General features: G+C 43.7%; 1 protein-coding gene across 5 annotated transcripts in view; it reads right to left on the bottom strand.

Moving 5' to 3' along the window:
• Asap1 (ArfGAP with SH3 domain, ankyrin repeat and PH domain 1) overlaps nt 1-25,382 on the bottom strand; it is a 279,840-nt gene that overhangs the window by 132,494 nt on the left and 121,964 nt on the right. For all 5 annotated transcript variants that reach the window (XM_059247916.1, XM_059247917.1, XM_059247920.1 and 2 more), the window contains exon 3: nt 850-922. In XM_059247916.1, the coding sequence (XP_059103899.1) occupies nt 850-922 (73 nt within the window). The remainder of the gene's footprint in view (nt 1-849; nt 923-25,382) is intronic.

Here is a 25,382-nt window from a genome sequence, read left to right as displayed (position 1 = left end):
CACGATGTAATACACAGATCAGGCACACTAAGTCCCTCAACAGCTCTTTAATACCACCACCGCATTTACAGATGAGACAAACAAAGCTCGGAGAAAGCTGAGTATGCAGTTCAGGGTAGTTGTCCACTGTCCAGCCTCAAAGCATGTACTCTTTCCCTCACAGTCAGCCATCTTCCCCTCCCAGGTTCTCTGTGAGGTCATACACAACTGATATCTTAGAGAAGTGACCTCCTTACAAGGGAGTTGAGGCTGCCAAAATGGTATCAAGGTGAATCAGAGACTATCACTTCTTGTGGGTGCCCATTATTTTAATTAATTTGGATTGTTCTTATTCAAGGACAAAATGCTGTGGTCACAGAGTTGGAAAAAGTCACTGGACCAAATGCTGAAACATTTAGTTACCTAAGTTCTCTGTCATCATTGGATAAAAGAACCTGTGGGCAACCTGTGAAGGTATGAACTTAACATTTCCCCTCCCTAACTCTCCTGCAGGATCCATGGTCAGTACTGGTGTTCACCGTGGACAGGCACACTCAAGAAGAGACTACACCGGATCACAGGCTGACCAACCACACCAAGAGACTGTAAGTATCTCCTGTCATCTGTGACAACCATCAGCTACCACTGTGCTGGATTCTCAAAAGGATCATAACATCGACTTCAACTATGGAAACAATGGCAGGTTTGGGCTGAGAGTAGAGACAGAAGGGAAAAAAGGAGAAAAGTTCAATTCTTTGACCTACTTACCCTTTTCATCTGTTCAGGTCTTTTGTGACTATCCTCCATGTGACAGAGACCACTCTGAACATTATTTATGAGTCATGGGGATCTGATTTGGTAAGTACTTACCTTGACCAGAATTATATATTGCTTTGACAGATTTCTTCACTTTCTGTAGGGCTGTTCTATCTTGGTCTAGAGCCTAAAAGAGAGAGGGAAAGGGTGTTGGAAATTTTTGGTATATTAAAAAAAAATTCACTCACAACTTCCTTTCTTCTGCTGAGCACCAAAGCAGAAGCACACTTACAAGAACCCAGTTGTGCCTGTCTTTGCATGCATGGATTCTCTGTAGGGTCACTACATAAGGCCCAGTGTGTGTGTGTATGAAATGGATAATCTGGTAGCCTGTCAGTAACCATGCAAAGAAAATGCAGGGATCTTAAGGACCACATCCTCCTTTCACAACTTTGTAGCCTGTTGAGGGAGAAAAGCACGCTTAACGCACAATGACACAAATACCCTAGGAATGAAACCTATCTTAACATCTGTTATAAATTCTCCTAGGGAAAAAAAAATTAGTGAAGTTTTATAAGTAGGGATGATCTCTTCATTGTGCTTTTAAAGTTCACAACTTCTTTCATTTAAAAAAAACCCTGTCTATTAAAAAAGCAAACATGATACTGATGATTAAACTCAAACCCCCTGCCCCAGCTTCCCAAGTGCTGAAATGACAGGTATGCACCACCACACCCAGCCCCTGGCTGACGCTTTTAGTCCATGTAGTTCAGTGGTTCAACTGTCATTTTTCTTCAGCTTCTTTTCTCTAGACAGTTATGGCTAGACAAGTGAGCAGGCACCTTACCCATGCCGACCTAGCAGGTCCTTCCTGGGACTTCTGGGCTTGGGAAACAAGGTCATAATAGCCAGTCCCTTTCCACTAAGGTCAGCCTGATAGCACCTTGGGTACTTTTTTCTAGAACAGTTTTGTTTTTAAACATTACATTTTAAATAATTTATTTTGTGTGTATAATTGTCTCAGGTCACAGAACCCAAGAGTGCTCAAGTCATATTTCACACTAATGTAATGTAAACGGAATCCCACACGTGTGGTTTTTCTATCAGCGGCCTGGAAGAAGGACCAGGGTTTTCTGCATGCACATCGACCATTACTCCCACTGTGCCCATCATGGATGCTCTACAATTGTGCCACAGCAACATTCCACTAGTGAGAGCAAGATTTGAAGGAAAACAGCCCGTGGAGTACAAAGTTAGAAATGTTTTCAGGGAAGACCACATTCTGGAACCCCAGGTGCCTGTGGCTACAGTATCCACTCTTTCAACTCTGTGTTTAACATCCTTCTTTATATGTACTCAAATCTTTTTCTGAACTGAAGCAACTGCACTGTAAAGAGCTACAATAAACCGAAAGCCAGGATCTCTTGCCACTAACAGACGATAGGCTGAAAACCCCAAAGTACCCGACTGGCAAATGCTCATCTGCTCAGCATCATAGCCATGTCACATGGCACTTGCACTGCCCCCCAGAGGTTAGGGCAGGGTTTACCTCATGGTTTCAGGGTAGAGGTAAAAATCTGAAGTATTGTAAAGGTCTAACATATATAACCTTGAAAACAGAACAAAAGTAACCCATACTTAATAAATGCTGTATACAGCAGAAAACACGTTGAGAAGTTCACATGGATGGGCCCACTTGATTCTCAGAATAACTTGTGACTTAAGTACTATTATGTATATTTTACAGAAGAGAAAACTGAAATTTCGAAAGTCCAACCTGTCTCGGGTGACACAGCTGGAATCTGAATGAAGTCTGACCTCTAACCCTGTCCAGCTCTGCATTCTAATCTGTATCAAGCCGGAATGAAAAACTGCATGTCATCACAGAGGGTAGGGGACACCTTGCCATTTCCAAGAGAGAAAGCTGAGCAAGCCATTTAAGATGTTGAGCATCAACAGGATGGGACTTAGAATCACCTAAGAGACCAACTCTGGGCACGCCTGTGAGGGTGTTCTTAGGGAGGTTGAAACAAGAGAAGGCCCACACTGAAAGCGGGCAGCACCACCCCATGAACTCGGGTCATGCTGGTTAGAAAGCAGAAGCAAGCAGGAGCACCGTAGGCAGCTGCGGGCTGTTCTGCTACCACCAGGGACTCCAGTCCCTCAAATGCTGCAAGCCAAACTCAACCAGTCCCCTTCCTTCAGATGCTTTTGTTAAATAGTTTGTCCCAGCCAGGAGAAGAGTAACCAATAACACACTGCTTGTACGAAGAAAAGGAGAGACTGCAAATCCCAAGTCACTGAAGACTGGACAGGAGTATGCCCTCTGCGGAACTGTGTGAATGACAGAAACAATTATCATCACTCACTTTATAGACATATTACTGACTTTTTCCCCACCAAGAAGAAAAGCCCTGGGTGTGAGAGAAAGATCTGTCTAATGTCCCACACCAAGAGGAGAAATAGCCTGTGCGTTTTCAAGCATGCTCCCTATCTGCTGTGGAAGCATGCCTGTGTTCCCCTGTATCTTGCCATAATTTCAAAAAGAGAGATAAGATCTGGTCTCAGTTCACTCGAAAGTTCAGCTATAGGGGTCTACTCAGAATTAGTTCATGGACTGTAATGCTCGTGTATATTAGGAGTTAATAGCGCCAATGAACAAAGTACACGGAAGATTTCAAAACACTGTATGAGACACTATGTAGTTTCTTGTGGGGGGTGCACTGAAGGAGGAAGGCAATGTCTCAAAATTCATGTTAGATGCTTTCCCAGCTCATCCACAAACACAAAACTCATCCACCGAGCACAAAGTTCATGTACTTTTAAAGGTTCTTAAGAGCATTTCATCTGTCAGGTATACCCACAGCTAAATCTGAATGATGCTTTTAAAAGACAAACAAAAAAAACTTTTGTATTTGGCCAATGGCAAGAAGCAGCCTAGTAAAATGTACCTTTATGAGTCCCATACTGTAGAGAGCTAGAGGATGTTGTCTTTCAGTCAAACAGGGCCTCCTCCAGAAATTACACCTCTAGATGTGCTAAAAAGTTCCATTTCCCTCAATTGCCAAACAACTGCACTGCCTGCCTGTGAAATGTCATATGTAAAGTCAGATGAGGGCTAAGAGAAAAACTGTGCACAGTGTGGACTGTGCAATTGCATAAGACTGTGACAGGATATCTGCCTACATTTCCTCAGTTGCATCTGAAGCTTACCATAGCAAAGGGCAAGAGCAGGAGTGCAAGCCAGGAGGGGAAGGCACTAAGCAGCACTCCTCCACAGCTTCTGCTTCAGTTCTTACCTCCAACTCCTACCCTCATTTCCTTTGATGATAGATTGTGATGGCGAAATGGGCCAAACAAACCTTTTCCTCCCCAATTTGCTTTTGGTCACGGCTTTTTGTCAACTAAGATACCTACTCTTGGAGAAGAGTAGACATCTTGAGAAGAATTCAAGATGACCATGAGGGCACATAAATCATGCCAGAGATAGATCTGTCCCTTCCCCTGAGAGAATAAATGCAGTAGCCATAAATTAAATTAAAACTCAACAAGTCTGAAAACACTTAACATTTCCAGCAGTTAGAATTCATTTTTATGAATTCATTCAACTGATATATATTACTAAGTATAGGTTATGGGTTAGGACACAGACCCCTAAAGTGAGTAAGATGTCGTCAGTTTATGTATAACACAGTTTTGGAATAGCAAATTCAGTTCTAGGGGTTCCTGGATACAGAAGAAGGGGAGAGTGAGAAAGAGAAGTAGGAAACCAACACTCCAGTGTCCGCTGTGTGCTAGGCATTCCTCCACATTTCCTTCACCTTTAACTCTTCCATCACGGTCATGGACAACTACCCTTCTCTCTTCCTGAACTAAGCAGGAAGGGAGATACAGAAGCAGGCTCGAAAGGTAAGACAAGGCAGACACAGGAGCTCCGCCCAGTCCCTACTGTGTTGGTTGAGGAGGTGAAGCCTGGGGGCTGTGACTCAGCTGTGTGCCAGCAGGATACGGGCAGGTAGGGAAGGTTCAGTCAGGAAGCGGCAGCCCAGAGGCAGGAGAGGCATGCCAAGAGCAGCTGCTGCGAGAAGAAGCGAAGATGTTATCTTTGTTAGTTTCAAGATTACTAGGAGTCGAATGAGGCTGCTACAAAAGGGGAAATTATCAACCTAAAATAAAGGTTGATTTGCATAATGCACCCCCAAAATGGAAAGTTGATGCATCATACACAAATAAAGGCTTTAAGCTGTTTATCTCACTGTTGGAGACTATTAAAAGAATTTTGAAGATTCAAGTTCTCTACATATTTAATGTCCTCTGTTGTGCCTACAGCAATGGTTGCTCAGAGTGGGTGGAATTGTAACCCATGGATAGACTTGCAGGTGGTACACTGCTAAGTTCTGGGCCCCAACCTGACAAGTTACTTCACAGTTCAAAACTGTGGCAAAGTTTCAACAAATCATTTTCAGTGACAAATTGTGAACAATTCCAAACAACTATTCCATGCCAGCAAATAACCACTAAGCTAACGACAACCTTCTATGCCAAAGCAAGGCACGCCACAGAACAGTAACTGAAGTCTATCTTCCTGTGTAGGCATCACTTACCCTACAAGGCGTATACTCTTAAGGGAAGGACAACACTGACCAACCCTGAGTGAGACCAGATATTCAGCAGATACCACAGTGTGCTTCTGCATTGAAAGCATCTGAAACTACAGATCCATAGAGCCTAACTGGCACCCCATGACGTTGATGTTTCTCTCCCAGGTGCTGATTTAGAATCCTAGTTTTTATTCCAACTACCTGTAAGAATACCTTCTTAACTAAGATAGATAAAGCAAAATGCTAGGGGCTGGGTAATATACATATATAGAACCGTTTTCCAAGGGCTTGTTATGGCCACAACAGCCCCAAGCCTCATTTTGCCTTTCAAAAGTCAGTCACTTTTGTGCTAGATCAATAATGAGATGATTTCCCTTTCCTTGGTGAAGGCCAAGGAACTTGACCAGACATAGTACCTTCAACTACTGAGGTTGCAAAGCAAGGCTTCCACAAGTCCTGCATGGCACAGACCAATGGAAACTGCACTGAGTGATGAGCCTGCCTCCCTCCCTTCTGGTCCTCCACTTCTACAGATGGGAACTTCGTTCATTGGCGGCAAGAACAGTGGGAGCAGCAGGGGTCAGCCTGGGCCAGTTGTCCTATCTAATGCTCTTTTCAACAAACCACTCTGCCTTCTGTATACAGACTGTCGAATCCACCAACTTGAAGAGAGAAAGTAGAATGGATCCCCTTCAAAGCCCTTGAGGTTAATCTTGTCAGCACGGTCAGCCAAGAATCTAATCCTACCTTACAGGGAAAGGCTGAGATTGGAACTCTTAGTGAAGCTCCCTTTCTGAACGTGTGGGACATGCCACCTAGCACCTCTTTAGCAGAGGTGTCACAGTTGAGGGCCATCAATGTTCTAGCAATCACCTACCCACCACTTTATGGGCCAGTCTTTAAATCAACAGAGCTTAGCTATGGAGCTGAGTACTACTGTGGAAAGAAATGTGCCACCTGTGGCTGTGAATGCAGGAAGGAAATGAGGCCACTGAGACCTGGGCATATCCGGTCTGGCTACCACTTTATTGGCTTGGTGGCTATAGTCAGCTTAAATCCCCACATAGTAAATGCTGTTGATGCTGTCTTCATATACCAGGTGAGGGCTGCTTTTCCCCTCCACAAGGGCCTCAAATTCTTATCTTAGTCCAATTTGCCTTCTGTGTTGGCTAGTTTTATGTTAACTTGACACAAGCTAGAGTTATCTGAAAGGAGGGAACCTCAATTGAGAAAACTCCTCCATAAGATCCAGCTGTAACAAAGGATAACCAGACTACAACCCACAGCTCCAGAGAAGCTGGGTAACATAGACCATCCTAAGAGGGACACATGGATCTCCCTGGGAAGGGGAAATAGATGAGATTTCCTAAGTAAACTGGGGGCGAAGGTGGGGGCAATAGAGGGGAGGGGATGAGGGATGAGAACATGAGGGAATGGGATGGTTGAGCTGGGGGAGAGCAATGAAAGAGATATCTTCATAGAGGGAGACCTTATGGGGTAAGGGAGAAACCTGATGCTAGGGAAATTCCCAGGAATCCACAAGGATGACCCCAGCTTAGCAATAGTGGAGAGGATGCCTGAACTGGCCTACCCCAGTAATCAGATTGGTGAACACCCTAACTGTCATCATAGAGCCTTCATCCAGTAACTAACGGAAGCAGATGCAGAGATCCATAGCCAAGCACCAGGCCGAGCTCTGGGAGTCCAGTTGAAGAGAGGGAAGAGGGATTATATGAGCGGTGTGTGTGTGTGTGTGTGTGTGTGTGTGTGTGTGTGTGTGTGTGTGTGTGTGTGTAGATCATGATGGGGAAATCTACAGAGACAACTGACCCAAGCTTGTAGGAATTCACAAACTTTAGACCGACAGCTGTGGAGCCTGCATGGGACCAGATTAGGCCCTCTACATATGGGAGACAGTTGTGTAGCTTGGTCTGTTTGAGGGGCCCCGGCAGTGGGATCAGGATCTATCTCTGGTGCATGAGCCGGCTTTTTAGGGTCCATTACCTATGGTGGGACACCTTACTCAGCCTTGACACAGGGAGAGGAGCTTGGACCTGCCTCAACTGAGTGTACCAGGCTTTACTGACTCCACATGGGAGGCCTTACCTGGAGAAGGGGATGGTGGTGGTGGTGGTGGGGAGGCTGTGGGGGAGTGGGATGAAGGATGAGAGAAGGATCTTTGGTTGGTATGTAAAATGAATAAAAAAATTTTCTTTAAAAAAAAAGATCTGGATGTAAGACATTTTCTTAATTAGTGATTAATGGGGGAGGCTGGAGGGTCCAGGGTTCTATAAGAAAGCAGACTGAGCAAGCCATGGGAAGCAAGTTAGTAAGCATCACCCCTCCATGGCCTCTGCATCAACTCCTGCCTCCAGATCTGCCCTGTGTAAGTTCCTGTCCTGACTTCCTTCAGTGATGGACTATGGTTTAGAAGTGTAAGCCAAATAAACCCTTTTCTCTCCAACTTGCTTTTTTGCTATGGTGTTTCCTCACAGCAATAGAAACCCTAACTAGGACATCTCTCCAGACTGATCATAAAAATGCCAGTATGTATTATATGTATTACCTTACTCAACATTCACAGTAATGTACAAGGGGGTTTACACCACCCCTGCTTTACAGACGATAAGAACACCGAGGCTCAGATGACAGTAGATCACGCAGCTTGTTAAAGACAAAGGCAGGATTCTAAGCCAGGTCTTTTTGAGGCTGGAGCCCATGCACAGCGATTACACTGCCTGTGACCCTTTTGACCTGCAGAGAAGTCAATCAAGAAGAAGGCGACTCGTGGGAGGTCGGAGAGGAGGGGGGGACAGGAGAGGGTAATGGAGTGGTGAGTATGATGAAAGCACATTACATCCGTGTATAAAAATGTCACAATGAGACCACCATTCTGTATCTTAAGAAACGGGAGAGGGGAAACAAGAAGGGTTCAGTCATCAGGACAGCAGCCAGGCAGCTCCAGAAGACCTTCTTTCCCTTCTAGGGAGCTGTACGAGGAAGCCTGAGAGACCGAGACTGGTGTTTTCTTTGAGAGTCCCGAGCAGCTCACTGGGGCAGCAAAGGGTGAGAACCACAGCTATGTGGGGAGGAGTCGACTGGTGCTCACTGGCGTTACATTAGCTGAATGGATCAGACTGGAGCTGCCTATGAAACATGGCACTACGTAATTCATTGCTAAATATTCTGCCTGGCTTATGGGTGTTGGTCAAAACTACAGTGGGGCTTGACTCTGGACTTCAGGTCTAAGACTTCTTTGGGAATCCCATCTTTGACACCGGCCACCACATTCACTAACACCGATGCTGTCTGGTGTACTGAGCACTTACTCACAGAAAATAGGTTTACTAATAAAAACCGATAGCATCTGAGATGCATGGGCTGCTGAAAAGCACCTAGTGCTTAAAAAAAAAAAACAAAAACAAAAACGGGGGACTTGCTGAAAGACATCACTGAATGACAGGAAAAAAAATGAAAAGAATTGGTGCATTTATCCTTGGAATCAGCAAAGTCAGAGATCACTTATAAAAGATTTCCCATCTAGCTGTGACCCACAGACAGGTCACTCAAGGTTAGCCTGCACAGAGGAACGTAAGGGCAGTGGAGGACACCTGCAGCTGGGATCCTCCACTTGGGAAGATCTGCTCCCCCAGATGTCGGGCCTACATCACAAGTGTGGGTGCCTGGTAAACACAAGACTCTTCTCCATCAAGATGTGGTGAGGCAGGAAGTAAGTGTGTGCCAACATTCTAAGAGACAGGTTTGTGGTTAAGCATCAAGGAGGCGGGGCGGTGGTACACGCCTGTACTCCCAGAACTTAGGAGGTAGAAGGAGGGCTGAGAGGTCAAGGTGCTCAGCTGGAAGCCACTCAAATTCCCTCTTCTTGAGCTCTCTGTAACAAACAGGACAGAAAATGCTGCCAGGAGAATCTCCTATTGAGATCACTTAAGTCCATTCTTCCCGCTCTTGCCTTATTGTTTTTCCCACTCTCCAGCCAAGACCTTTAATAGCCTCCTGATAGTTCCCATATTCCTCCCATCCCCTTTACAGCAAGGTACACTGTTCCTAAAATGTAAATCGGATCCTGTCACTCTCTGGCTTTAAAAATCTAGAACACAGAAGGAGAAACTCTTCATGGCTGTCACTATGTTGGATTAGAAATTTTTCTTTTTAAAATAAGTCTTGTACACACTACCATAAGGTTGATTACTTAAAAACGTTAAGCCTTTTTAAACAATATCTTCTAATTCATGCTATGCCTACTTTGCCCTCAGAATCTCAAAAGACCCAATGACATGTTTAACTTCCATAGAAAACAGGGGAGAAATAGCACATACTCATGGTAATTTCCTGTAGCCTTGCAAATTGTACATTTAAAAAATTAGTAGAATATTGTGTTTCAAGAGCTCCTGTCTGGGGCCGAGAAGAAAACTGTAATCACAGCAATTACCTTGTGAACCTCTAATTTCTGTTGTAGCTGCAAAGTTTGGAGTAGCACACCCACCCACGAGTAGTACCATGGCTCTTTCATCTAGAAGCAATTTCTGTTCCATTCTCGGGAAAATAATAATTATAGGTACAGCAAGGTATTTAAAGGGAAAAAAAAAAGTCATGAAAACACCATTTCCATGCTATAAGACAGCGAGAGCTCCCGAAGAAAGTAAAACCTCGACCAGGACTAAGTCCCCCAATTTGTATGTGTTAGGAGCTGCCTCAAGAGGACAAGAGTTTATGCTAGAGATCAGACAGTGCACTATTCAGCTGTTTGCCCTTTTAGCTCCTCCAATTTCTGGGATCCCACAGTGTTCCAATAAGTACACCGTTTGGGTCTTGACCCAGTGCTTTGAAGACATGCTCTAATGGCTCACATTCATTGAGCCTTAGTCAAGATGGAGAGTAAGTACTGGGCAGATGCCAGGCTTTAACAACAGTGGTTTAGTGACTGGTATCTGGAGCAAGACTGCCTGAGGTCAAATTCTAACTACACTACTTACTAACCTACCTGACTGGGCCTAGCTAGGTAAGCCAGCTGTGCCTCAGTTTCCTCATCTGCAAAACATTTAGTATTTATATAGTAGGCAATCTTGAGTAGATTAAATGAAAAAAAAATCCAAGTAAATAAAGTACTTTTAATGGTACTTGCAACAGAGCAAATTCTCAACAAATATTAGCTAGAATTTGATGGTGAAGGCATTTTACTTTATTTTCTCCAAGCTTCCCGAGGGGTGAATAGTTAGCAAGAACATTTTTTACGTAGATGGTAGAGCTACTGAAGGGACTCTGCCAGCTAAGTGTGACGAGCATAGCTCTGGCAGGCCTTGTTCTTCTCTCCCTTTCCTTCTGCCTTGCTAAAAACTGTTAGATTACACCCTAAAGCTAGTCACCAAGGTCCAGCTAGCAAAGTACCAAAGCCTAGCAATCAGAAGCCCCCTTTGGCTTGCCTCATTAACATGTCCAATTACAATTAAACACCTCATCTTAACACAGAGTTTTTCCTTCTACCTTTATAAACTGCTACCTGCCTATGTGCCATGCCTGTCTCCTCTCTATCCAGAGGCAGTCCTTTGTCCTCCACCTTGGGACAAATACCCCTCACCCCTCTCCCTTGTCCCCTTCTCCTTCTTCCTCTATCTCCTGTCTTTGTCCCTTATTCCCTGTCCTCTGTCCCTCTTCTTTGTGCCATGCTCTTGGTCTTGGGATCCTGGGCAGACACTTTCCCTTTCAGCGACCATTTACAAACCCCTCCATTCAGACTCACTCTTCCTGGAGACTGCTGATCTCCCTCGAGCATGTACAATAGTCCACTACAGGGTGAGAAGAAAGATGGCGACGACTTCAGCTTGTAATCTTTACGTTACACAGTGCCACACAGAGAATACACTTACGTGTACGTGCATACGTGAAGACTGGAATCCTGCACAAGATAGGTCTGGAGAGGACACACACAAACATGCGAAGACCACTATCAAATAAGTATTTTCTGAATACTCATGATCACAACACGGTGGGACAGGAAGAGTAAGGGCTGGTAAGAAGCAAGCCCAGGACTGCCTGCTGGATGGATACTGCATCTGTACAAAGAAGACACCTCTGTCCAAAATTTCAAAGGCATTACTGGGCTGGGAAGGCAGCTCAGGGGTCGAGCGCTTGTCTACACACGCAAGGTCTTAAGTTCAGTTCTGAGCCCTTGCGTGGGCGGTGGTAAAAGGCACTGCTAAGGCATTAGTGGGCCTTTAAGCACTGGCAACCAGTCTAATAATTTTAAACTCAGAATACCAGGTAACATCAAAAGGTGTTACTATTACTTAAAAAATAAAAGGTCCTTTGCATTTTCTTGTTACTTTTAGTATTGTTGGTTTCCCCAACTTGCTAAAATACTACCATCTTTCCATTCTGAGGAAATCACAGCCTAGGAAGATGAATTTGGCTTTTCTCATTCCAAGCAGGTAACAAATGTCGTGTTACTTATCCCCTAAACCAAAATTGATTTTAAAAATTAACTGTTCATAGGTATCCCATAATCTTAAGAATATCATGCTGCTAAAGCAAAGAAACAATTATTTGGGGGTTTCGGATGAGCCGTTCAAAAGCAGAGAGCATGCCTGGCATGCTTGCGGACCTGGTGTGGACTCGCACGCAGCACCCCACACCAAAGAAACCCAGTATTTCTCCCATTTCCCATTGCAAAGCACTTACATACCTGTTGGATTAGTAAAAGAAAAACAGACATATTTGTTTCTTAAACAGAACATAGCAAATTAAAAATAAAGTTCTTTTAAAAATATTCACGCACGCCTTTAATCCCAGCACTCGGGAGGCAGAGCCAGGTGGATCTCTGTGAGTTTGAGGCTAGCCTGCTCTACAGAGCGAGATTCAGGACAGGCACCAAAACTACACAGAGAAACCCTGTTGTGAAAAACAAAACAAATTCATTCTCTCTGGTTGTACTGTGTCACATATGTGGAGGTCAGAGAGAGCCAGGTTTCTCTCTCCACCATGAGTGTCCTGGGGATTGAACCCAAGTCCTCAGGCTTGGCGGCAAGCTCCCAACCTCCCAAGTCATTTGTTAGCTCAAAAACAAAAGTTCCGATTAAACTTTAGCCTCAGCCCCCACAGCTCTAACACACTATCTTCCCTTGTACTAACCTCTTATCTTGGTACATATACACAATCTCTATTTAAGTAACCAGTGTCTTACATGTAGCCTACACTCAGCTTTTTTCAGTTATTAATAGGCTGTAAATCACTGTTTTTCTGCTGGGTGTTACCCACTGAGCAAGTGTGGACGGCTTTTCATCACTCTGGTAAGTCTTCTGAGCCCTGCACACTCCTGTGGAAAGCCAGTGTAATTTCCCACGTTTGTAACTAAAGATTTTAATTTTTAAAGTCTAATTTTCAGCATGAAGATTAAACAAAAAGTTGCTTCTAATGAAAACACTCTCAAGTCATGCACTTGTGTTTTAAACGTGACTATGGAGTATTGGTGGGCACCAATGGTATTTTTAATGTCTTAGTAATTCATGATATCCCTAAGTCATAATATGGACAAGAAGTCTTAAATAAATGTCACAAAGATCTAGTTAATCCTCTTGCAAATTACATTTCAATGCAATTTAGGACACTGGTTAACTCAAAAGCACAGGTTTCTTAAAAGGGTTCAAAGGCTAATGTGAAATGCCTGCATGCTGCCCAGCACACAGCAGCTGGTCCTTAGCATGCCCCCTTTTAGATAATGTCCCCTGAGGATGGCCAGCTCAGACAGAAGGCCTCAGCAGAAGGAAGCTACTCATAGACCCAGGGGACCTGGAGAACTACTCAAGGAAAATGGAGATGAAGGCTTTAGTCTTTGCTCAGAAGCCCTGAACACCATTCACGACTGGGTGTTATTTCCACGAAGGTAAATCTTCCTGTTGGCAGAAGTGAAGTTCTCCATAAATCAAACCCTATTCCTCAAGATGCACACTGGCACTTCAGAGACATTCCCACTACATGTCAGGTTTTGCATTTTATGGAATGAGTCCTTTTTAGATGTCAGGTTTTATGTTTTATGGAAAGAGTCCTTTTATAATGGGCAATCATTCTTAGGTCCTGTTATATGTGTGCAGACTGTAGATTATCAATTGACTAGAAATCTGTGTGAATCCATACAGCACTTCACACAAAAGCTTCCATCCCCACTCTGTCAATTAATTCACTTGACAAATACCTGGGGGGGTGGGGTGGGCACAATATCCCAGAGCTAGGAGTAGAGGGGAGAACCCTGACCTCAAGGGTTACTATAGGTCACCTTAATCCCATTTATAATTAGGTCTCTTAGACATAAAGTGTTTGAAAACTTGAATGTTCTTTTATGGTGTGACATATGAGGATCCAAAGAAAAATGTAATCACTCAGAAAAGTACAGTCAATTTTAGAAAGTATTTAAGAAAAAAAATATAATTTTAAAACAGGAAGGATGAAGGAAATTGTTTTCTTAGAACAGAAAGGTTTCATCATGTTACTCTTTGTAGACTAGTTATATTGTAAAGAGAGGGACACACTTCCCTTTTTTTTTTTTTGTTTCTCTGATGCTGGGAGTGAAATTAAAAGGCTATCAACAGTTTAAAAGTGGCTTCTATTATTATCAATGCTAATACTGGAAAAAGGGGCCCCTCTGGTTAAAGGGTGCTAAGGGAGTGTTTTTTCTGCCAAAGTTTAACTTCATAAAGAGCAGGCCAGTCACTTTACAAATGCCCAAGCTCGGGACACAGTGAAGGAGCATGTTTGGAGGACACACTCAAGAGCTTAAGTGGTCTAGGCACTTCTCAATGTTATCTACCTACTTTGGTACCACTTAGGACCATGTCAAGTGACATAGCACAGTGATTCTCTAAGTTATTCCACATCTCAAAAGTGAGCCAGGAGTCTCCTCATCATCCAATAGATGAGGTGTGGACAGACACGATGGAGAAGGTTTACAGTCCAGCCCCATTATACAGACTTTGGCCAAGGTTCACAAAGCTCTGCCTGAGGACTGGTACTTGTTGATGACGGATTCTTTCCATACTTTTTGCCTGATAGTTGTGGTAAGGCATGAGGTTAAAGGGCTTTTAGAGTACTCTTAATTTTGAAATCTACAATGACCTCTTTGTTCCTAAGGGGGCCTGGTTTCAGAACCCCTAATGATAGTCAAGCCCCTTCTGAAAAAATGGTATATTATTTGCATATAGCCTATGCACATCCTCTTAGGTATTTTAAATCATCTCTAGATGACCTGTAATACCCCCCAACAGTGTAAATGTTAGGAAAACAGTTATGTGAACAGAGCACAGGCCTGTCATCCTAGTGACAAAATGAGACCTTGCCTCAATAATACCAAACAACTGTTTCTTCTTAGTACTGTGGGGTCAGACAGCATGGACTAGGTTAGGCCTCTGTGAGTACCGGGCATGTGTTCTAATCCCTTGGGATTCAAGATCTTTTTTTTTTTTCTGCCTTTGAGTTGAGGGACTCATGTAGCTCAAGCAGCTTCTTGTGCAGCTGAGAATGGTCTTCAGCTCCAGACCCTTCCTCTTGCCTCCACCTCCCAAGTGTTCAGATTACAGGTGTATACCTCCACGCCTGGTGGGACTCAGGATCTCGCTCTCACTATTTAGCAGTGTGAAGGTGTATATAGTAGGTGATCAATAAACCATACCTGTTAGTTCTTAGACTGTCCCTTCATACATGACTGTCTTTCTCACAGTTCTTTTCTAGTCTGAGTGCAACAGCTTCTGGTTCTTCTTACAGATTTATGTGCAACTGTAACAGTGACTTGCCTCCTCTCAGATATCGAGAAATGCCTGTCTCAATTCTGGTATTTTTCACTCTACTTCCTCCCAATCTCAACTTTGGGGTAACTGCCAAGGAGGCCTTTTTCCTATCTGCCTCACCAACTCCCAAAATAAAATTCTAGAAGGACACCCATGCCTTTCCTTCTCCATCTCCCCCACTCCCCGACTCAATGTGAGGATGGATAATAAAAAAGGAAATTCCGAAGAAAGAAAAATCTCCCTAGGGTGTCGTTCACAAAACCCATGACTTGAACTGATCTGTGTAACTCAGGATAATAAACTGGTGACTCACTTACTCTAAAATGAGCTGGAGTTTTCCTCCATGCCTTGGGATTGCTTAATATCAGAGATCTCATTGGGATTCTCCCCATAGCCTTTACTTGCTCCCTACAAGCTTCAAACAATTTATTATTTTTGATTCCCTTTAAAACCTGTTCCCCTCCCTTTCCCCAGTTCTACTCTGGGAAGAAAATCTCGAAGTGGATAATCAGATGCTTAAAACTCATTTTAAACCTTTGCCAATTCTTGTCTGGGAAAGGACAGGGATCCTGCCTTGGATGGAGGGCCTCCTCATCACTACTGACTTTTTATAGCAAGGGCAGTCAGGCAAAACAGAAGTAGAGCTCTGTCCAAACAACTGCTCTTCATGGGCAGTTAAGATTACACTAAAATTTCATGCAAAATCAACATAAATCAGAAATGATGTTCTGTAATATACACCCTAATCAATTCTCATTACCTTGTCAGGCTTGCTCACTAATTACTGTGCAACACAGCCTCATGTGACTTGCATGCATTTTAGAATTCCTCATATAATGGACAGAAGGGAAGATTACTTGCATTTATATGTCTTCAACTGAGGAAGAAATTATAGAATGTTGGATTAGGTCCTAGTCCAATGTCTCGCTTTTATAAGGCAAGAATTCCACACTTTCTATGTTTTTGGAAAGTTCTTCAGAGGATAAAGATGTATTAAGGCTTTCAAATTAATTATGTTTATTCATCAGCTACCCTAAGGATTATTTTTATAAACACCTTACAACCGACTCTTCTCTCTTAAAAACAGCCAGGTGGTGGTGGCACACGCCTTTAATCCAGTACTTGGGAGGCAGAGCCAGGCGGATCTCTTGGAGTTCAAGGCCAGCCTGGTCTATAGAGCAAGATCCAGGACACGCACCAAAACTTACACAGAGAAACGAAAGAAAGGAAGAAAGAAAGAAAGAAAGAAAGAAAGAAAGAAAGAAAGAAAGAAAGAAAGAAAGAAAGAAGAAAGGAAGAAAGAAAAAAACAGGGAGATAATTGATAAAAGATTGTATATACATATATTGTATATATACATACATGAATGTATGTATGTATATGTATGGATGTATATGTATATAGTCCCCCCCCCCAAAAAAAAAAGGTAAGGAAAGGGGGATGGTGAGACGTCTCAGAAGTTATAAGCACTGGCTGTTCTTCCAGAGAACCTGGGTTGGAATCCCAGAACCCACACTGAAGCTCACAACCAGTTGCTACTCCAGCCCCGGGAGATCTGACATTGTCTTCTGGCCTTCTTAGGTACTACACTCATATGGTACATAGACTAACACTCATACATGAAAAGGGGGGGGGGGAGTAAGAAAAAAAAAAACAAACACTGTTCATTTACAGAGTTTCCAGTTAGGGGAGAGATAAGCAAGCCTCTCTTTCCCTCACTTCAGCAGGTACTTCCACTGTTTCCTGTATTTCTATGACCTCACATGGTCCTCTAGTGTAGGGGGTGTGTGCTAGTTAGCTTTTCCTGTCAACCTGGGACAGCCTAGACTCATTTGAAAGGAAGGCTTCAGATAAGGAACTGTCTAGATCAGGCTGACCAGTAGGCATGTCTCTGGGGACAGTCTTGACTCTTAATTGGGGGCCCAGCCCACCATTCCTGGGCAGGTGGTCCCAGGCAGTATAAGACAATGAGCTATGCAAGACCCTGCAAATGGCATTCCTCCAGGACTTATTGCCCCGACTTCCCTCAATGACGGACTATCGCCTGAAAATGGAAGTCATGTTTTATCACAGCAAGAGGAAGGAAAGTAGATCAGGGTGCAGTGGTGAACTACCCGACCTGAGTAAGACAGGGGACAACAAGGGCACACAGAGAGACTTTCAGCAGCTGTGTGTTCTATGCTACCTCTACCTCACTGAGCCACTCGGACTGTGGGGCTACTAGACCACGAGCTTTGGCCAACAGGTCCTCTACACCCACCCAATAAGGCTCAACTATCCTCTATGCTAACCAGGATTTAGCTGAAATGGAAAAAAATCCAGTTTCCAGTGGCCCAAGGTTAACCTCATTTTACTGCACTGTAGAGCTAGGATAACCTTACACATGGGTGATATAGACTAATTGTCATATTTTATTTAAAACAAAAGCAAACACTGAAACCCTGAGAACATAAACGATTTGCCCAAGGCCAGAGTTTGAACCGTCTAGTCTAAGGACTGAACCCAGGGCTGCCTCTTACTGGTGGGTGTTTCCCTCTATGAGGAGGATGTAACCGTAACTCTGGCTCCACGGGCCCAGGATGGCATTTGGCTCCTCAGCTGCTCAGGCAATGGGAGAGCAGATCCTGAGATAACCCCATGTGTTCAGCAAATGTGGGTCATTTAGGCCTCTAAGAGGATACAACTAGGGATGGTGGGAGGCTTGGAGAGCCTAGGGGATCTCTAACAGTGAGAGTGGCTGGGAAGAGACAGTGGGTGGGGAGAGCCAATACACATGCTGGTGTAGTTAAACTGGAGTCTGGGAACCCTTCCGGCTGTGGTGGAAGTACCCTAGGGAAATCTATGTAGTGATGACACATGCAATCCCACCTCTTAAACAAACTGAGGCAAGAGGACAGTGAGTTTGAGGCCAGACTGGCTAACTGTGAGTTCCTGTCTTCAAACCAACCAACCAAATGTGTTTTGGAAGGGGGCCAAGTCACCTGAGGAGGGACCTAGAAGGATCTCCCTTTCCATCTTAACTGTGCTTTCTTAGTTCTGTAATTGCTGATGCTTGACCTCTACCCTTTAGTAACCACCACCATCCTCAGTACTGTGTTTACAGAACCAACGCTTGTAGAAGGAACAAAGCGATTATGGTCAGCAGCCAGGAAAGGAAAAGACGGATGAACTTTCTTCCTACTTCAAAAATTCAAAGAGAAGTAACTGTTAAAAACACTATAAACTATGATAATGTTCCTTTTAATATTGAGCATGTAAAGAAAAAACTTATTTTATACTCCATTTCTAGTGCTGCTAAATAAAAATAATACATGTGGGGTATTAGATAGGTTAAACAAAGCTTCTGCATTGTCCTTTTCAATAAAACACTTAGGATAAAAATTAATCCTTTATTAAATAAGAAAGCCATTGACTGTGAATTTGGAATTCCCAGTTATTCAAACATTTGTGATATTTAAACTTAAGAACCTCCTTCTTTCTGTGATCCATGTTGGAATAAAAGCCATCACAAAGTTTTGAAAATATTTATAGTAGGTGGCACTGAAAAGCACCCGCCTTCCAAACTTTAGGCAAACAGGCCCCCAAACAGGAGTTTATCTTCAGATACATCACTAAGTGCTTTGAATTTTTTACTTTAACAGAAGAATAAACACAGGCTTGTTCTATGACCCCGGCCACAGGATTTCCTTAAATGACACACTAATGAAAAATGCAAACCAGTGGAAGTCTTGACTCACTGTACCAGAGTTTTCTACATTCCAAAGATCTGCTTTGCATCAAGAGGGAATAAACAGCACCTCAACCAAGTTTCCCTTGACTACTTGCCTTGTGAATATTTTTGCTTTTGTGTAACATGGAACCAAAAGACAAGATTTCTATCCCCAATGATGCATACATTAATAGGAAGAGCTCCCATTTACTTGTGTTTGTGCCTGATTACAGTGTGTCCCAAGCTACAGATCAGATTAGGGGTAGCCAGGGGCTACACTTTTCCTCTGATTGTCCTGCTAAAGCACTAGGGAGGACAGGCTACCTACAGGCAATCTACAGATACCTATCTGCTTCAGAAAAAGGAGGAGGAGCTGGCCCATCAGAGCTCACTCTCGCAGGAGCTAGGAAAAAGGGGGTGGGAAAGTGATGCAGAAGAAGCCACAACTGGTCACGTACATATCTTGAGGAAGAAACACGAGTATGAGCCAGCAACAAAGAAAAGATAAATGAAACAAATACAAGTCCATGTCAGACAAAAGAAAAGAAGAAATGGATACAAGAAAGTGACCTCAGGGAGGGGTCAGGAGGCATGAAAGCCAACAGGCCTCCTGAGAGAGCTGATCTAAGCCTCTGCTTGCTCAGGAGGCCTAAGTGAAATGGCCTTGGTTATTTTTCTTAACAACTATTTTTTCTGCACATCTTACGACAACCCTATAAAATAAGGCACACTGACCTCTGCAGGGCAAGGACCTATTAAAAAGCAAGATAAGGCCACAGAGCTCGGCAAGTCCTGCTCCAAAGCTCAGCTGACCTTCTTCAGTAAGCTATTTGAAGTTCACTATAACAACTACTGATATTGAGTGCTTCCTATGAGCCTGGCACAAGGAAACACTCTCTAATGAGGTAGGCATTCTTAATTATTTCAGAAACGAGGAATCTGAGGTTCAGGGGTGTTAAGGCGCTTGTCTCTTAACAAACGGCGGGGCTGCGCAAGCTCTTCTGGCTCTATTGCCTTGTGTTGAAGATGTTGGCAATTATGAGACACCCTGGGAGAACAGACGAGGGGAAAACACACAACTGGAAAAGGGAGAGAATTCCTAAACAAGATGGGGGCATCATGGTATGAAGGTCAGCGAAGAAAGTATCTAAGAACTGCCTGTCATCTCCACAGAGGGAACTTGAAAACATTAGAGGTGGGCTTAAAGAATAAGGACAGACTCAAATTGGGAACGGTAGCAGGCAGGAACATCATCCAGTGAGAAGGGGTTGAGGGAATAAAAGTATGCATGCTCCTTCATCTCTTTTTGAAGTTCACCTAGTACAAGTTCTCACTAGGATTTTTGCAGGATCCTGTGGTCTCCAGAACTCAGTTCAGATGGTCACTGGTTCAGCCTTGACTCCTGGTGTACAAATGCTAATGGTGTAACCAGGCACCTGAGAGACAGTATGGCTCCTGTCACCTTCTCTAAAAAGCTGACCTCGAACCATGCCAATCTGCTTTAGTTTGCATAACCATCGTACAAACCACTTTTAAAGAATAATTGTACTCAAGCCAGGCAGAGGTGGTACATGCCTTAATCCCAGTACTTGGGAAGCAGCAGCAGGCAGATCTTTGAGTTAGAGGCCAGCTTGGTCTACAAAGCAAGTTCCAGTACAGCCAAAGCTACACAGAGAAACGCTTGTCTCAAAAACAAAAAAACAAAAACAAAAAGAACACACACACACACACACACACACACACACACACACACACACACACCCAAAAAATTGTACTCCTACATAGTTACTCAAGAGATTCATGATACCATACTTTAGTCTCACTTCATGTCAGGGATTTAAGTATTGATGACTCCTGTTCAGTAACATGTTTATTACTCTTCCCTTGAACATGAACACAAGATGGAAAGTAAATGCTTCCCTGCAGTGCTAGTGTACATTTATGCCAGGAAGACAGCAAAACACTAACAACGCACACACTGCACAGAGGCTCTAGAAGTCCTGCCTGGAAGGAGCAGGGAGAAAGTGACTGAGAGGAGGGGTGTCTCACCTGGCTTCAGAGAACGAAGGGCAGGGCAGGAAGGAAGAACTCTAAGGTGAGCATATCCGGAGGCACTAGTAGTTTAAGCCTAAGGAAGGAGCAAGGAGATCTTCCAAAGAATATGAGGATGTGGCTGGAGCATCCAGCCCCTTACTTAAAAGGCAGCAGAAGCCTTGGGCAGTTTTTGGTGAAACTAGGAGAGGTGTAGTCAGAAGTTTCCTGTGTCCCGCCTGGCCCGCAGTCAGGAACAAATCTCTCTCACCCGCCGGTCTGGCAGCCACGCAGACCCAAATGAACACACACAGGCTAATATTATTTTTAAACTATGGCCACGGCAAGCTTCTTGCTATCTAGTTCTTATATCTTAAATTAACCCATTTCTATAAATCTATACTTTGCCAAGTGGCTTGTGGCTTATAAGTACTTTACATCTTGCTTCTCATGATGGTGGGTGACAGCGTCTCCTCTGCTGTCTTTCTCTTCCCTCTCTCTGTTTGGACTTTCTGCCTGCCTCTAAGTTGCCTTGCCATAGGCCAAACGGATTTATGTATCAACCAATCAGAGCAACATACTTTCACAGCATACAGAAAGACATTCCCCCATCAGATAGGGTCAATTCTTGTTTCCTGAGTGGTTCCTCAGGGCACCCAGCAGAGGCAGAATAACAGGGATGTCCACAAACATGAATGCTCAAATAAGCCATCAAGACTAGGAGACGCTAGGGGATGATTAGAATACGATGACAATTTTTTCTGAAGAAGAATGCTAAGCATCTTGCCCAACTCACATAGTAGGTAAACAGTGAGTTAGGTATCAAACCCAGGCCATCCAACTCCGGAGTCAGGGTCTGAACCATCAGGAGAACATAACACTGAAGAGCTTCCTTGATCTCATTCTTATAAAGCAGTGAGTCTGAGGGGCACTTCCTCCTTCCTTCATGGGACAATCAGCCATGATTGACATTTTTTCTCCTTGGTAATACATCACATGGAGTCTGTTAAATGGCCAAAGCAGCTAACAGAGTAACCCATTCTACAACGATGGTTCTTCGTGGATAGCCATGCCACACAACATTGACAAAGCAATGGGCAGCATCACATAGCACCACAAAGTTGGCACTCCATTATTTCCATCTTAGCATCTTCCTTCTGGGAATGCATCCCAAGGAAATTGCTCAGTTGGAAAAGGGGCTAATGACTCAGAAGTGGATTAGAGCACTGATGGTTATTAGCCAAAATGTAGGCAATCTCCAGAGAGCTGATAACACAAAAGTGGTTTGGAAAAATAACAAACAGTTCCACACAGTTGTATTACGTTATTCAAAAAACTGATGAAAGGCTGTAAAACCATAAAACAATATTTTAATCATCATAAAGTAAGAAGGTAAAGACTATTGTTTAAAACTAGAAAAAAGAAAGACTGAAAAATCATGACTAAAAATAGCCTAGTTAGAGGCATCAAGGATGAACCGTTCTTTCCAAATATTTTTTTAAAAATTCAGTATTGTGTAGAATGCTAAATCTGAAGGAAAAAATAAAAGACATCCAAGGCTTCTCGATCACTCTGTACTTCAAGAACCATTTACCATCGCCACGAAATTATACTACTGTGTGCTGAGCTGCATTCTTTCCCTGGAGTACTCTCACAACAATCTGCCAATGTTAGCTTACATTATGCAGGACAAGAGGAATATCAAGTTACTTAACATGATTCAAGAAACCTGAGGGAGGAGAAGGGGGTGGAGGAGAAAGAGCAGTCAAAGGCACTTAAGCCACTAACAAAAACAGCACTGTGGCTCCTACATAAAAACCATTATTGGCCTCCGTAAGGCATTATCAGTCCAATAATACATTTCTGTTTCAGACTTTTTAAAAAGTGTACTTGAAACCAGAACAGGCCTTGAATTTCAAACACACAGAACTAAAGGAATGCCGCAGCGGGAGAATTAAGGCCAACTAAAACTGGCCTTTTGTCTAGGAAGCATTCTTCAGTGTTAGGGAGAAAGCAGAGGCTGCTTCGGCCGTGGATGAATCTGAAAGTAAAATCCGAATCTCAGAATTATCCACTGGTCAGAGACAGAATGCCAAAGCAGATGCCAATGATAGAGTTTCCGAACAAAACGGCCACTGTGAGAGTGGAGTGTAGGTAAGAAAACTGTTAAGATGCCCTAGGACAGACAGACCAAACGGCTAATTACATGTGCTTACAGGTCAAGAGCAGGACAGAAGAAAGAATTTTAAACTTGTGTGAGAACACACCAAATTGTGTTTAAGAAAAAAAAAAAAAAACCTTTCTCTCCAGGGTCCCTTTCTAAGTCTCACTTTGCTATGCTATCCAGTTCAGTGTAGAAGCATAGATTTTTTTTAAAACTATGTGACTGTCCCCCTCATCTCTTGTGAACCACAGATCCCCATTTCCAACTAGGAAAGGTTTCCATCCTGACAACAAGTGTCAGGGTCAGGGTCATGGGTCACTAATAAAAGACCTCTGCCAGGGTGTGCTGGCTAGTGTTATGCCAGCTGGACACACAGTGGAGTCATCTGGGAAGAAGGAGCCTCAAGGGAGAAAATGCGCCCCACCAGGATGGCCTCTGGGCAAGCGTCTAGGTCATTTTCCTGATGGATGACAGATGTGGGAAGGCCCAGCCCTCCTGGGGGAAGTGCCACCTCTGGGCTGGTGGTCTTGGGTGCTGTAAGAACGCAGGAGAGCAAGTCACGAGGAACAAGCCAGTGAGCAGTGTTCCTCTTCAGCCTGTGCTCCAGTTCCTGCTCTGACTTCCCTCAGTGATGAGTGTGCTCATGGTGTTTCTTCACAGCAACAGAAAAATAACTAAGTCAGGGCAAGGTTCTTGTTTTCTGCCTTAACATTCATTTACTCATTATGTGTTTGTGCATGTGTACCACATCGATCCCACGGAAAATGGAAAATAATTTGCAGGAGGAGTTGGTGCTCTCCATCTATGATGTGGGTCTTGAGAATGGGACTCAACTCATCAGGCTTGGCCTTTACCTACCGAGCCATCTCTCCCATCCCATGATTAAAGCTGATGCATTATCCGGCCCCTGGAGAAGTGGGCAACCTATGTGTTTCAAGTGTCCCAGAATGACAATAATTTGAGGCATTATGGAAACTATAAACAGTCATCAAATAAATATATGCAAGGAAAGGTCTAGGTCAAGCCATTCCCTGATTTGAACTGACAGTTCCCCTCATTATATCAATTGTGTACATGTGCATGTAGAAGTACATCAAGATCACATTAGGGCCCACCAATGCATTGTGACTTTCAGCCTGTCTAGAATAATCCTGCAGCCACTTGGGGAAACGGTGCCAGATACCAACGTTCTGTAGCCAGGATTAGCTCTCTGGGTAACCGTAAAGAGATAGAGCTCCACTTGTCTAAAACATTCACTGGGTAACTAGGTGCAGAGGTTAAGGATCTCATACAGTCAAAGCATTTCACGCTGATATTTTGTTCTATGTCCATAAAAACAGTCATTCAAGCATAAAAGACGGTCATTGAATCAAACATGCACAGGGACATAACTACCTCATGTATTTCTGTAGAAGGTGGTCATTTGGTTCTAAGTTAAAAAAGAAAACAAGGTAGTGTTTGTGTAACAGTGGGAGCTCCTGATAAAAGCAACAAAACAACACTTATTCCATTTCTACCTTTATCTAGTCTGTTCAAATCAGGTTTTCCTACCGAGTTATACTAATTTCACTTTTTTTTTTTTTTTTTTTGGATTTTTATGGTATTCAAGGGATCTTTCACGCCACAGTGTAGCAGCAAACAGCATTGGCACACAAAGCCACATGCTGAGCAATCTCCTTCCAGGCACCCAACACTGCTGTCTGAGGCCCACACTGCTTCTGAGGCCCAGGGAAGCCTCCCTGATCATCAGGACAGCCTACTCTCACTGTCCCCATGGGCTACATTCTTCCTCATTCAACGTCTCATTCTTCTAAGGCTTTCGTTCCTGGGCTCATTTACACAGCTATGCTGGATGGACTATACTGTACCACATTATACTACACTACACTACACTATACTACACTACACTACACTGTGCCTTACAGCAGATGAAAAGGTGAACCTTGAGCACGTGCTGAGCTCGAGTCAGTCAGTATATTCTTATGTATTCTTAGCCTTATTCTACCGTGTGTGTGGGTGTGTTTGAGAGAGAGAGAGAGAGAGAGAGAGAGAGAGAGAGAGAGAGAGAGAGAGAAAGCTTGCTCTCTAATTTGGAGGCCAGAGGTGGACTCATGTGTCTTCCTCTCCTGCTCTTCATCTTCACCTTTGAAAACAGTCCCTAGAGCTCACTGATGTGGCTGGATGGGCTGAGCACTGAGCTCCAGGGATCCTCTTGTCTGCTTCACCAATGCTGGGATGACAGGTGCATACTGCCATGTTTAGCTTTGTTCTGGCACTTAGCTTTTAATGCAGGGATCCAAAATCAGGTCCTCCTGCCTGCATGGCGAGCATTTTAGTGACTGTGCCATCCT

This window comes from Peromyscus eremicus, chromosome 20, assembly GCF_949786415.1.
Source record: "Peromyscus eremicus chromosome 20, PerEre_H2_v1, whole genome shotgun sequence".
Lineage (NCBI taxonomy): Eukaryota > Metazoa > Chordata > Mammalia > Rodentia > Cricetidae > Peromyscus > Peromyscus eremicus.
Note: the sequence above shows the minus strand (reverse complement) of the source record. Positions and strands in the feature narration are given on the sequence as shown.